The sequence below is a fragment of the Anastrepha obliqua genome, chromosome 1 (genome assembly GCF_027943255.1).
Source record: "Anastrepha obliqua isolate idAnaObli1 chromosome 1, idAnaObli1_1.0, whole genome shotgun sequence".
NCBI classification, from domain to species: Eukaryota; Metazoa; Arthropoda; class Insecta; order Diptera; family Tephritidae; genus Anastrepha; species Anastrepha obliqua.
In genome coordinates, this window is record NC_072892.1 from 70,855,213 (window position 1) to 70,869,868 (window position 14,656).

Here is a 14,656-nt window from a genome sequence, read left to right on the forward strand (position 1 = left end):
ATGGCAAGTTGAGGTGAACTTGAAAAAATAAATAAAGAGAATAATTAAGTAAAAATTCAATAACAAAAAGTAAACAATGTTTCCTTCGGAAATTTTTTATTTTTTTTTTTTTATTTAAAAATTGGAAAAGTAATGAATTACAATCACAATGACTTAAAAAAGCATTAGCGGCTACGCCATCCATCTTCGGAAATTATTACAAACTAAAAATTCCTTAAAAATAATTAAATTTTTTTTGCCGTTTCAATTAAAAAGGTAGAAACTATATTAGTATTTTAATTTCAGTATTTCAATATGTTTCGAGACCAGTTGGAGTTCAATGTGAGAGCAACTTGAGAAACAGTCCTATTTTCACCCAAAGAAAAATGTATTTTTTATTGAGAACGCTATGATTTTTCATTTTAGATACGGTAGAGAAAAAAGGTTGAAGATTTATAAGAAATATATAAGTTATCCACTTACTTAAATCTAAATGTCTTTTGGGAGGTGCTTCCCTTACAATAGTTCTTTCTCTTTTTTACTCTCGAAATATAACTTTCACAACATACAGTACAAAAAACTATATAAATGAAATAATTTCTTGTGAGACATCAATATGACTATTGAGAGAACACGTAAGTGCCCCCGTAATCATACTCTTATTAGGTTGGTAGTTTGAAATGAAATTTACTTTTGCCTTATATTGCCCCTATAATACTTAAAGATCATAGCGAATCTTCACAGAAGGTTACTCAAGGCCATTAAGATTCACGCCAAACTAAGGGTCTGCTTGAATCGGTATGCATAGGTGACCATCATAACATCAAATACCTATTGGAACACTCGGAACTTCGTAAGCCATAACTCGGTTCAACGCTACTGGAACAACTCGGATTTAAATCCGGCGAAGGACTGTCACTCCAGCACCATTTCCTGTACATGAATGGGGAATGTTTATGCTGTTACAACATGACGCCAGTTTTCTAGTTCCCAGATTTGCCGCGTCCATCCCTTGAGCAATAAAGCGCTGCTGTTCTAGCAACAGTGTTCGAGCCGGCAAATGTCAAAACATTTCAGTCGTTCAAAATATTACAATGTTACAAATAGAAGACATGTGTCAAAACTCAACAACATAGGCCACGACAGCAGCGTGCCAACGAGCGAAAATTAAAATGGAAAACAAGTAAAAAAAAGTAGAATTTACGCATTGGAATCAGACAGCTAAATATAGTAGCGCCAAACTGCAACATTAGGTCGAGAGCCGGTCGCAGCACTGCATCCTCTTGTCAAGCAAAAAATTGTAAAAACAATAAAAAGCAAGACACAATAAAATACCATGTCAAGCAAAAGCAAAAGCAAGAAGCAAATGTAAAGAACCAGAGCGAGTCAATACGAGTGAAAGGCATTGTGGAGAAAAAGTCTTTTTGCAGCGGCCCAATAGCCGAGGCATATTTGTAAATGTAAATGCATCAACTTGGGTCTTTGCGCACACGACACACGCAAACGTATGTAATACATGCAGTAAATACTTACTACATACATGTATACATACATATGTGCACACAAAGTTATATATGACATAAAATTACTATGCACAGCTGTTCGTTCAAGGGAGGAGAAGGAGAGTGGCCGCGTGAAAATGCATTTGCGACAACCGTGTGGGCACCCAAACTGGAGGCCACTGTTGATACTGTTTTGGTCTTATTTTTGACGTATTCTCGGTTGCTCCCCACGCAAACTGGTGGCGAAAATTTAAAGCAAGCAGCGACAACAGACGAAGAAGAGAGTGGTGTACTTTGTTTAGATCAAGTTGTTGGAAATCGTTGCGTTGCAACTACAGCGTTTCATTGAGTTCTAATGTTTTTATACACTTATCTCTGGTACAACATCAAATTTATTTCGGTCAATTAATTTGTTGATTTTGTTTTCATTTTTGTCTCGAATCGTTTAGTCAAACGACAATATTAGCGAATGAAAAGTAGTTAATTGAGGGGTAATGTTTGGCTGCGTTCAGATACAGCCCCTTTTTAATTCGAAATTTCGTTCCGAAGGCAATAGGGTATTTTTGGGATGAGTTAAAAAAAAATTAGTTTTAGATTCTCTCCCGCACAAAACTGGAGAAAAAAAAACAAAATCACGAACTTCTCTAAACAAAAATGAAAAATTATGTTAGATTAAGGAAATCTTTCAAGACGATTGAAAAGAGATAGAAAAATGGAGTGGCTTGTAATCAAGAAAATGTAACTTGATAATTAAGTCTGTAAAATTAAATGAAACCGAGCGACACCGCGATATGTGCAAACTTCTGTATGCTCCCAACCGTGGGTTGTACTCGTAGACACACATCAAGTCAGCTATGATTTCCATAAACCTTATAAGCTAGTTGAAGATATCAAGACAAGCAAATTAAGCCATAGCGGATTTTGGATGTAGACAGACCACATACCATTGATAAATCGCGTGAGTCGTGCGCAACGGGGATCACTTGGTACGGGGATTGCTCTTATTGGGAAAAGCAAAATGCAATGACAATTGTTGTATTACGCGCTCAGTGTACGCTTTCAAATGACGATTTTATAAGCCATTGGAGAAGTGCATACATGTACTAGGCGAGTGAAATAATAAGCAAAAAGTGGCATACCCCAGGTGAATAGAAAATTAGGCATAACTTGATTATATTTTCCATGATCGAAGACACTATGTGTGTCAAATATCTGTCAACAGCTATGGAGTGTTTGCTTCTTGTATTATTAAGGAGCCAAATTGGACACACATCTACTCTAGTTTTTACAATACGATACTCTGGACTGCATTGTCGGAATGGCCCGAATTTTCATCACTTCATCAACATTCACTAAAAATGCATGGGGAATATTTTATGCTGCTACAACGTGCTCAACGAATTTCGCTTTCAGACGGATTAGGCCACGTACAATATTGCCCGCGAAATTACCGATTAAGATTATCAGCAGAAATAAGCTGGTATGCTGGCGTCTAATAGTGAAAGATCTTCTGAAGGTTCTGAGGAACTTTTTGAAGTCACTATCCAAATATTGAAAAATTAGCTGTCATTTTTCCACATTAATGTAAGTGAAATTATTAACCAATTTGAAAATAAATTAATATTTAAGCATTTGATTTCAAATTATAAATACTATATTATTTCGAATTTCTTTAGAGAATAGTTAGGTTTTTGTATGAGTTTTGTTGATTTTTGTTATGCGATTACTTTTTGTAAAGATTATTTGTAAGCTTTGATATTAATGAGTGTTAATTTTTTGTGTTATTAATTAATTTTTTTTTTTTTATTAATTCTGTTTTTTAATGGACGTATTTTTCTCAATTTAATATTTACATCCCACTAAATGTAAAATCTAGTTATTTGTGCTTATTTCAGTACATATTTTATTTTATGCTGAACACTTCCCTTCTGGTCAAAATTTGCCGTTAGGTTAGTTTTGCAGAAGTCGGTAGCTGACTATACACATTATTATTTTTATATTATAATGTCTATATCTCTACAAACGCTGTTATAGCTATATTCTTTTTCAGGTGACACCCGGGTGTCAGATCTGGTAAGTCCACCATAGACCAAATCTCCACAATACGTCCTAGAGAAAACCCACGAAAACCAACTCGACACGCACCACCTCTTCGTCGATTTCACAGCCGCCTTTGATAGCACGGATAAAAATCACCTCTATGCCGCTATGTCTGATTTTGGTATCCCCGCAAAACTAATACGGCTGTGTAAGATGACGTTGCGCGCTACCACAAGCGCCGTCAATTTTGGAAGTAACCTCTCCGAGCCGTTCAATACCAAGCGAGGTTTCAGACAAGACGATTCTCTATCTTGTGACTTTTTCAACCTCTTGCTGGAAAAAATCTTTCGCGCTGCCGAGCTTAACCGCACTGGTACTATCTTTCACAAGAGTACCATGCTACTAGCATATGCCGACAACATCGACATTATCGGCGAAACCAACCGCGCTGTATGATTGGCATACTTCAGTTTAAAGAGAGAGGCGAACAATGTGGGTCTTGCGGTGAATGAGGGTAAAACAAAGTACCTGCTGTCCACACACACAGGGAATCTTATAGTCTTGGACAATATGTCAGTGTTGACAACCAACAATTCGAGGTTGTGAATGACTTTGTCTACCTTGGGACCAGTATTAATAACAGAATTGACGTCAGCATGGATCAAACGGAGAATAACTCTTGCCAACAGGTGTTACTTTGGGTTCAGTAGGCAACTGAGAAGTAGAGCTCTGGAGCGTTTGTATCCATTCGGACGACATGAGTTTTCTATCTACCCTTTCGAACATTTATTTATTTTAACATTAAACTGTCAAATATATTTAGATTAAATTGAATATAACATTGCCTTTTACATAAAACATCATTAATTTACCAACAACTCTAAAGTATATAAGTTTTGGAGTATATTTTAAACATTTTTTTACCACATTCCCGCCGGGTTAGTATACGAAAATAAATTTGCGTTTATTATTACACTAGAAATCTATACTGCCACTTAATCCAGGTGGGGCGAGACCTACAGAAGACGTATTGTCGGTCAATATCGATTGTAACCAACCGTTAGATGATTTGGAGAAAACTCTTAATGGAATTCCGAGTTAAGCAGAGCTTACAAAGTTCGCATGAGTTGTGTCTATACAACCAGAAGTACCCGGAGTTATATATGGTCAAAGGTGTCACTTTAGCGAACAAATATTGGTGAATGTTTTATGTTATAAAAACAACAATACCAGGAACACCCTGGACCTTCCGTCATTAGGCACAATTACGTTCTGGATACTGTAGCCGGTTAAACTCCTACTTATCCAGAATTGACCCCGACATACTAAACATATGTCCGGCATGTGAAGGCACCCCGCAAGACACTAACCTCCTTTTCACATGTCCTATCAAACCCACTCATCTAACACCTCTCTCCCTCTGTACCCAACCCGTCGAAACAGCTTCCGTCATTGATTTAAGTAAACAGATGGGAATTCAGCAGCATTGCTAAAAACTTTATTACAACACAAACGATAACAAAATACAACTTCTTTAAAGAAATCAGCTGAGGAAACAATTTTTGGGTATTTGTTGCTATATTCACGCTACAGGTAACATACATGCATTTATATTGGCGAAATTGGTCGAAGTTTTTATTCTCTCGTAAGCAAAAAACTAACACCGATTTATATATCTTACTTGTCTATAATCTGCATCCTTTTTATAGCAGCACTATCGCCAAATCCTTTCTTACATTTCTATCAAATTTCACTTAATACTTAGTTAAACACATGCACTCATATGTACCTTAGTGCTTTGCTTTCCACTAGAATTTCCCATCTTTACTTATTCGATAATAAAATCCACATTAATTTCAATATCCATTACAGAGTTAACGTGCAATATTAAAATTTTATTTTCGAAGTATTCAAATGGAACTGCTTGCGAATGTACTCAGTGATTTAAATGAATTATTTTCATATCCGACAAATGCGAAAATTCATATGCCGTTCGTTTTTGGCGCTGTGTACAACTTGGCGAATAACCGTTTCCGTCAAAACTTACAACCAACTGACAAAAAATTTACAGTAGCAAAAAAGTTCAACGGCAGAAGCAATTCGAAAACAAAAACAAAAGACCTAAACCATAATACTCATACAGTAGGTAGAGTAGAATGAAAAGCGAAAAGACCGCGCAGCGCCACGCTATTACTGCCAGATGCACGAGCTTGATCGGGTGGACGATCGCACAGATGGACAGACAGAAAGTCTGACGTGCGGCGCAGTATGGTGCGGTATTATTGGAAGTCGACAAAGTCAATGAAAGCGGTAGCAGCATTGGCGATCATTACGTTGCAGATCACTCATTCTCCGCTTTCATTCTGTACCCAATTACATGGAATCGCATTGCCCGTCGACCGATAGCAGCAAAAGCGGCCCTTCACTTCCCGTTCTGACTATTTGTCTACGCAACCCCAAACTCTACCTCCCAACTAACAGCCAGCTCACTTAACTCAATATTTTGTGTATGAAAATGTAAAAAGTTCGACAACCAAAAGCGTAGCATACGAAAATGGACAGACGATTAAAAAGGCATTCGCAGCGTCGTCAACGCAGCGGCTGCTTATGATGTGGCACGCAAGGAAAAAATTATAATAAAAATACAACAGCTATGGCTATGGTCCAATGGTGCCATAAGCTTTCAGCTGTAAAAAAAATGTAAACAAATATATATAACTATGAGAAAAAACAGCGATATGTCTTGCAAAAGCAATAAATACAACAAGAAAATTAAATGAAAGTAAATACATAAGCCACGGTAAAATACAGTCTCACCCAGCACGTCGACCAGAACTGCAAGCGAGATGGGTTTGCAAACTCAAAAGTTGGCCAAAAAGCCAATGCTAATGTGTGTGTCAATATACGCAAGGCATGTAAAGTGGCTTGCAACTAATTAGAAATGCCTCATGCTTAGTAATTTCTTTACTGTTGTAGCTGGTTTAAACAGGGTCAGATATATAAATAAATCTAATATCGGCCGTTTTGAGTGATATCAGCACGGATAATAAACATACACATAGCCCACAAAGTCAGCTTACACCCTACAAATATTTTTAATTTGATTAAAAACAATATAAATTTATAGTTGAAAACATATTTGATTAGATTCCTAACTCATTGTTTACATAACGGCAAGTAATTGCAACAACATGCTAATATAGCAAGCAGAAAGTCTGCGTACATTTTTTTTTTAATAATAGCGTTACTGTACTAAGATTTTGTTTTTTCGTTTTCGACACAGGTGTGAGTAAACTAACATGGTTATTGTTGACCCAATCTCATCCAATGGCTGTTTCGACCGGGTGTGACCAAAGGGGAAGAGATACGTTACATGTGAGATTTAGTGCTCTGGACAGGGCTAGTTTACTGTCTTTGGTTAGGTTAAACTCCTACTTATCCATAATAGACCCCGACATACTCAATATATGTCCGGCATATGAAGGCACACCACACGAGAGTAACCACTTATTCACTTACCCTTTTAAACCTTTTCACCTAACACCCCTCTTCCTTTGGACCCAACCTGTTGAAACAATTTCTTTACTGAGCCTGTCGTTAGACGATAACGATCGGTAACTACACCGCACTGGCAGGGCCTACTGCTACAACAACAACAATAAGATGTGTTAAACAAAAATTAACTCTTTGCACTCGTGAGGCGACTCTCGTTCACTTCGTTTGGTGCGGATATTCGATGAGCAAGCTTATCGGAAGTTGATATTAAAATGTAAAAGTTGTATGTGTTACTTTAAGTGTGTAATCATTTTAAGTTAGAGCTACATAAGCAATTCCCGAAAAGCGCTACGAAACGCTTCGAGTTGCTGGTGAGTCCGCGCGGAAATGGCCTCGAGTGCCAAGAGTTAAAAGTAAGCCAATTATTATGAGGCAATGAAAATACGTGATTTACATTCAGATAGCTCGATTTCGTACTGGTTTAGGGTAAATTTTAGGTCTCAATTCGTATGCAAATCGCAAAACTAGTAATAACCAGCAAGTTTACATGGCGCGCAATTCAAAAAGGTTAAAGGAATCGAAAATTGGGAGTTATATTGCGATCCAGATACAGTTAATTTCCTTAAATTAACTTGATTCTGATTAAATTTTTCACTACAGATTTTTCAAAATTGTGGAATTTATCCAGTAAAAACTTGCAGCTTTCTTATGTATGCACATAACTGTAAAAAACACTGATTTTAAAAATAAAATAAAATAAAGTCAAATAAAAATTTTTCATTTTATTATTATTTATATTTTATTTTTATTAGACTAGTTTTTTTGTGATTGAACTAGTTCGAGTCTAGTATTAGATAATACTGATGCATGTGCTAAATCGACAATTTGTTGGACATCGTTATATTAAATATATCATCGCCAATTACCATTCAAAAATTATAGAACACGATCCACTTCAGCTGCAGAGCAAACTGGTAGTAAGATACTTGTAAGTAAGTCCAACAAACCTTCTCAAATGAGATGCGTCCAGATGCGGCAGAAAGAAAGATAGATACGCTCAGCTCAACCCAGCTCTACGTTTATTTCGTTTACATATTTCAAGCCTAAAATATAATTACTGTTTTTACAGACCACTTAGAGCTAATATGAGCTTAACTTACTACAGATAATTGTTAAATAAATGAAAAACAAGAGTTTAGAAATTTATAAAATTCATTCTGTGAAACCGAAAAGTCAAGCGGAATAGAACTCGAGATGTCTCGCATAGCTCGTACATGCATTTCAGTATGTTATGAAACAACTCAACAAAATAATCTGCAGCTACACCCAACTCTGTTTTTACACGGTAGACATGTTCCTTAGAAATACGTGCAAAAAAAAAAAAAAAATCTTGTAAAAAAATACATGCGACATATGGTAAATTTGGCGATACTACTTTAAAACTTGGTGTAAGATGAAATAACTCTAAATATTGTCCCAAAAAACGGTGCAAAAGAAGTAAATTTCATATTACATAAGTATTTATAAAACAAAAACCATTTACTTTCATTACAAAAAAAATTCAAATTAGTGTACAGTGAAAATTCAATTCATAAGTACAAAACATATAAAAATTGAAATTGAAATTAGTAGAAACAATTTTGCAACTATTCGTCGCTACTTGATAACACGCGTGCACGTTTATTACGACCTGGACCGAAAATGCTATCATCAGTTGATACCATGTCAGATACTACGTATGTCAGATATGCCCAGCCCATCTGCCAGATTTTATTTGATTAACTGCTTCTGTCTGCAATGTAGCGCGTAAAGGTCAAATAAAGATAATTCAATAAAAAAATTATTCAAAAACAATGTACAATACTTGTTATTCAGCTTGACGCGACCTAAAGATTACGTTGAAACTTAATGACAGTTGGACTTGGTTAGTTCTTCAATAAACTTAATGCTCTTATCTTTTACGAAAAATGTTTACTAAATAAGACATGCTTTTAGGAATTATGTTTTGTTCACAAAAACTTTTTTGAAGTGAAAACTTCTTTAGAATCGTTGGGAGTGATTTGAGAAAAAGTGAAACGGAAATAGCGACCCTCTTGGCTACGAAGCGTTATATTATATGTTGATATAAACGTAGCGACGAACTAAATAACTTTTAGGCCAGCGCCGACAGCATGGCGCGGTAGCCGAGCGACTAGCAATGTGAGCTTCCGATCCAAAATCCTTGGTTCGAATCACAAGAAAAAAAATTTTTTTATACAGTTATTTTTTGAAGTGAAAACTTCTTTAGAATCGTTGGGAGTGATTTGAGAAAAAGTGAAACGGAAATAGCGACCCTCTTGGCTACGAAGCGTTATATTATATGTTGATATAAACGTAGCGACGAACTAAATAACTTTTAGGCCAGCGCCGACAGCATGGCGCGGTAGCCGAGCGACTAGCAATGTGAGCTTCCGATCCAAAATCCTTGGTTCGAATCACAAGAAAAAAAATTTTTTTATACAGTTATTTTTTTTTTTATGATATGTTTATGAGGAGCTTTTTTTCATGGCAGAAATACACTCGGTGTTTTGCCATTGCCTGCTGAGGGGTGAGCGCTATTAGAAAAATGTTTTTCTTAATTTTGGTGTTTTCACCGAGATTCGAACTGACGTTCTCTCTGTGAATTCTGAATAGTAGTCACGCACCAACCCATTCGGCTACGGCGTTTGTTTAATTTTACTGATGCAAAAATGAGGGAAAATATTTGAATAAAGTTTGCTTACTGTTTACACATTTTCCAAAGGTGACGGAGAACCAAAATCAATAAATAGCATCACGGAATTCATTCACCAAAATTTAATAAAGTATACACCAGAAGTATCGCGGATACGATAAAGTTCCAATGATTTTAAGAGGTGATTTCAACGTAAATTTTGCATTGGACACAGCGGTTCCTTCAATTGACTTTCTCAATACAACATTCAATTTAAAAATGTGTAACAATCGCACTGAATCGACAACACGATCAAAAACAACAATTGACGCGGTATTTCAAAGATATGTTGACAACATCGAAACCAAAGCATTTGTATCATATTTTAGCTATCATAAGCCACTCGTATCATTTGTTGAAATTGAAAACATTGAGGATGAATAATAATAAAATGAAGAAAATAAAATATGAACTTTATATCAATATTATAATGAACCTATAATTATCCCGCCCCTAATGCTGTTTTCGTCTCATTCTCTCTCAGTTTGTTTTACGGAAGGTTTCACTTCTATCGCGTCTAACCGTTAGACTGGTATTTTTTTTTTATGATATGTTTATGAGGAGCTTTTTTTCATGGCAGAAATACACTCGGTGTTTTGCCATTGCCTGCTGAGGGGTGAGCGCTATTAGAAAAATGTTTTTCTTAATTTTGGTGTTTTCACCGAGATTCGAACTGACGTTCTCTCTGTGAATTCTGAATAGTAGTCACGCACCAACCCATTCGGCTACGGCGTTTGTTTAATTTTACTGATGCAAAAATGAGGGAAAATATTTGAATAAAGTTTGCTTACTGTTTACACATTTTCCAAAGGTGACGGAGAACCAAAATCAATAAATAGCATCACGGAATTCATTCACGAAAATTTAATAAAGTATACACCAGAAGTATCGCGGATACGATAAAGTTCCAATGATTTTAAGAGGTGATTTCAACGTAAATTTTGCATTGGACACAGCGGTTCCTTCAATTGACTTTCTCAATACAACATTCAATTTAAAAATGTGTAACAATCGCACTGAATCGACAACACGATCAAAAACAACAATTGACGCGGTATTTCAAAGATATGTTGACAACATCGAAACCAAAGCATTTGTATCATATTTTAGCTATCATAAGCCACTCGTATCATTTGTTGAAATTGAAAACATTGAGGATGAATAATAATAAAATGAAGAAAATAAAATATGAACTTTATATCAATATTATAATGAACCTATAATTATCCCGCCCCTAATGCTGTTTTCGTCTCATTCTCTCTCAGTTTGTTTTACGGAAGGTTTCACTTCTATCGCGTCTAACCGTTAGACTGGTATTTTTTTTTTTTTATGATATGTTTATGAGGAGCTTTTTTTCATGGCAGAAATACACTCGGTGTTTTGCCATTGCCTGCTGAGGGGTGAGCGCTATTAGAAAAATGTTTTTCTTAATTTTGGTGTTTTCACCGAGATTCGAACTGACGTTCTCTCTGTGAATTCTGAATAGTAGTCACGCACCAACCCATTCGGCTACGGCGTTTGTTTAATTTTACTGATGCAAAAATGAGGGAAAATATTTGAATAAAGTTTGCTTACTGTTTACACATTTTCCAAAGGTGACGGAGAACCAAAATCAATAAATAGCATCACGGAATTCATTCACCAAAATTTAATAAAGTATACACCAGAAGTATCGCGGATACGATAAAGTTCCAATGATTTTAAGAGGTGATTTCAACGTAAATTTTGCATTGGACACAGCGGTTCCTTCAATTGACTTTCTCAATACAACATTCAATTTAAAAATGTGTAACAATCGCACTGAATCGACAACACGATCAAAAACAACAATTGACGCGGTATTTCAAAGATATGTTGACAACATCGAAACCAAAGCATTTGTATCATATTTTAGCTATCATAAGCCACTCGTATCATTTGTTGAAATTGAAAACATTGAGGATGAATAATAATAAAATGAAGAAAATAAAATATGAACTTTATATCAATATTATAATGAACCTATAATTATCCCGCCCCTAATGCTGTTTTCGTCTCATTCTCTCTCAGTTTGTTTTACGGAAGGTTTCACTTCTATCGCGTCTAACCGTTAGACTGGTATTTTTTTTTTATGATATGTTTATGAGGAGCTTTTTTTCATGGCAGAAATACACTCGGTGTTTTGCCATTGCCTGCTGAGGGGTGAGCGCTATTAGAAAAATGTTTTTCTTAATTTTGGTGTTTTCACCGAGATTCGAACTGACGTTCTCTCTGTGAATTCTGAATAGTAGTCACGCACCAACCCATTCGGCTACGGCGTTTGTTTAATTTTACTGATGCAAAAATGAGGGAAAATATTTGAATAAAGTTTGCTTACTGTTTACACATTTTCCAAAGGTGACGGAGAACCAAAATCAATAAATAGCATCACGGAATTCATTCACGAAAATTTAATAAAGTATACACCAGAAGTATCGCGGATACGATAAAGTTCCAATGATTTTAAGAGGTGATTTCAACGTAAATTTTGCATTGGACACAGCGGTTCCTTCAATTGACTTTCTCAATACAACATTCAATTTAAAAATGTGTAACAATCGCACTGAATCGACAACACGATCAAAAACAACAATTGACGCGGTATTTCAAAGATATGTTGACAACATCGAAACCAAAGCATTTGTATCATATTTTAGCTATCATAAGCCACTCGTATCATTTGTTGAAATTGAAAACATTGAGGATGAATAATAATAAAATGAAGAAAATAAAATATGAACTTTATATCAATATTATAATGAACCTATAATTATCCCGCCCCTAATGCTGTTTTCGTCTCATTCTCTCTCAGTTTGTTTTACGGAAGGTTTCACTTCTATCGCGTCTAACCGTTAGACTGGTATTTTTTTTTTTTTAAATTCATTGAAGAACGGAGATTCCATGTAAAAAAATTTATTAGTGATCCTTGTTGTTTTAAAATCGTGTAAAAAGAGAGTTGGGAGTATTTTAGAAGAAAGAATAAAGAATTCAATTCATAACTTTATGCCGCATTACAAAGCAGTTTAACAATAGATATAAAATTTACAAAAATTATGAATATTTACATATGTATGAGTGTATGAATATGTACATGAGTGGTAGGCGTATGCTTGTAATAAATTTGTATGCAGACTTGAAATATATTAATATATGAATTACAAATGGTGTTGCGTTTCATGTTCAAGAAAGGTGATCTTAATTAATATGTATTACCACCAGTTTGAGTTGGAAAGCGTGTTGATGGCAAGAGCTCTGCCCGCGTCCATTGAAAAACAAAAATAATCATATTTTATATTTATATTTAGGTCGAACCCATATCATTCAAAAAAAAAGTAAACTATTTATTCAAGCAATGTCAGAATCGCCAGTCTAAAACCACCGAAACATTGCTCTATATATGGCACCTCTTCAATTTCCTACAAAACCAACTTATGTAGTAGCCCTTTTGTTCGAATCCGTTAAAATAGTACTTGGGCTTACCGTGAGCACATCTACCTTGGCAGGGCATAGTAAGGCTGCTACAATGCATATTTCTATTCCAATATTTACAATATTGAATGAAGGTTTTGAACTTAATATTATTTAATGAATATCCTCCAAAGTTTTTTGTTTGCTTGGTTTTAGAGTTTTACTACATATTATTAACAATTTTAGTAAGGTCCGTTTGACTAAGCAACTACGAGCCTGATCAGACTCGGGCGAATGTTAAATAGAGATGAGAATGGGTCTGAAAATGCATGCATTTGTACAATACGTTTAGTGATAAGCTATATATTTTTGGCGTACATGAATTTGGTTTTCTTTTGCTTATTAAGTTTTATTCAGAAAAATTGGAATATATATTGTATTTTATTCAAAGCTATCTCCAGTAGTATAAAAATATTACGTTGAAAAAGAACGAAGGCGAACGAAGAATCTTTTTTTTTTATGAAACCGCATCAAGTGCTGGAAGAAGGAAGGAGCGATACCTGGTGAATACAACGGTTGGAGTACATCATCCCATTGAAGTTTCATTGATAACCTTTGCAATTGTGATCGGGAGTGGTATCGCAGAAAGATTACTTTGAATTTCTTTTAGAATATTGTGCCTGCCAAAGTTGTTATATGTACATATGTATTAGGCAATTTCTTAATCGAAATATGCTTGTATTATAGAAAACTACGGTATGTAATTCGAATTTAATATGTACATAAGTGTAGTACAAATACATATGCGACATACAGACATCAATTTATGAATATTTTATGCTGATGCTGACTACAAATTGTTTTCCAAAAAAACTTTCAAGTAAAGCGCGCAGCTTTATTTTATATAACTTACCGTGTTACTATCTTTATTGGAATTTAATTCCTTTAGCACACCGCGACTGCTATTTCCAGTGCTGTTCAAGAACTTTGGCGTTTCTCCACTGCCGTTGTCGCTACCAGAAGTTCGCGCTTCTTTATTTGTAAAGCCTTCCATTTTGCGGGTTTATGGTCACAAAATACAATATTAAACACTCTTTTATATTTCGATTGTATATGCTAGTATTATGTTAACACTTGTAAATATCTATAAAATATATGAATATGTTTGCAGAAATACAAAATAATGATTTGCAATCAGATTCACTTTTTCAGTTTCCCGTTTCAATTTGATTTTTCCCCACTACAAATGCAGCCAACTTGAACCTTTAGAATGGAGTTGCCAATATTTTGGTTATTTATTTGAAAATTACAATATCGGCAATAAAAAATGAAGTATGGAAATTTATGAAATATTTTCGATTTATACAAGTACAGAATAGAGACTGCTCACTCCGCAACTAACGAAATAGTGGGTGTGGTTCCCCTTTTGCCCTAATTTTAAAGGTATATAACTTTTTTCTTC

General features: G+C 35.1%; 1 protein-coding gene across 2 annotated transcripts in view; it reads right to left on the minus strand.

The window, feature by feature from the left end:
* LOC129235903 (mucin-2) overlaps positions 1-14,417 on the minus strand; it is a 60,580-nt gene extending 46,163 nt beyond the window's left edge. The window contains exon 1 of one of the 2 annotated variants that reach the window (XM_054869975.1): positions 14,108-14,417. In XM_054869975.1, coding sequence (XP_054725950.1) covers positions 14,108-14,248 — 141 coding nt within the window. In that variant the 5' untranslated portion in view covers positions 14,249-14,417. Of the gene's footprint in view, positions 1-5,310; positions 5,459-14,107 lie in introns of those variants that run through there. The other variant, XM_054869976.1, reaches the window with a different exon arrangement.
* Positions 14,418-14,656: the final 239 nt, after the last annotated feature.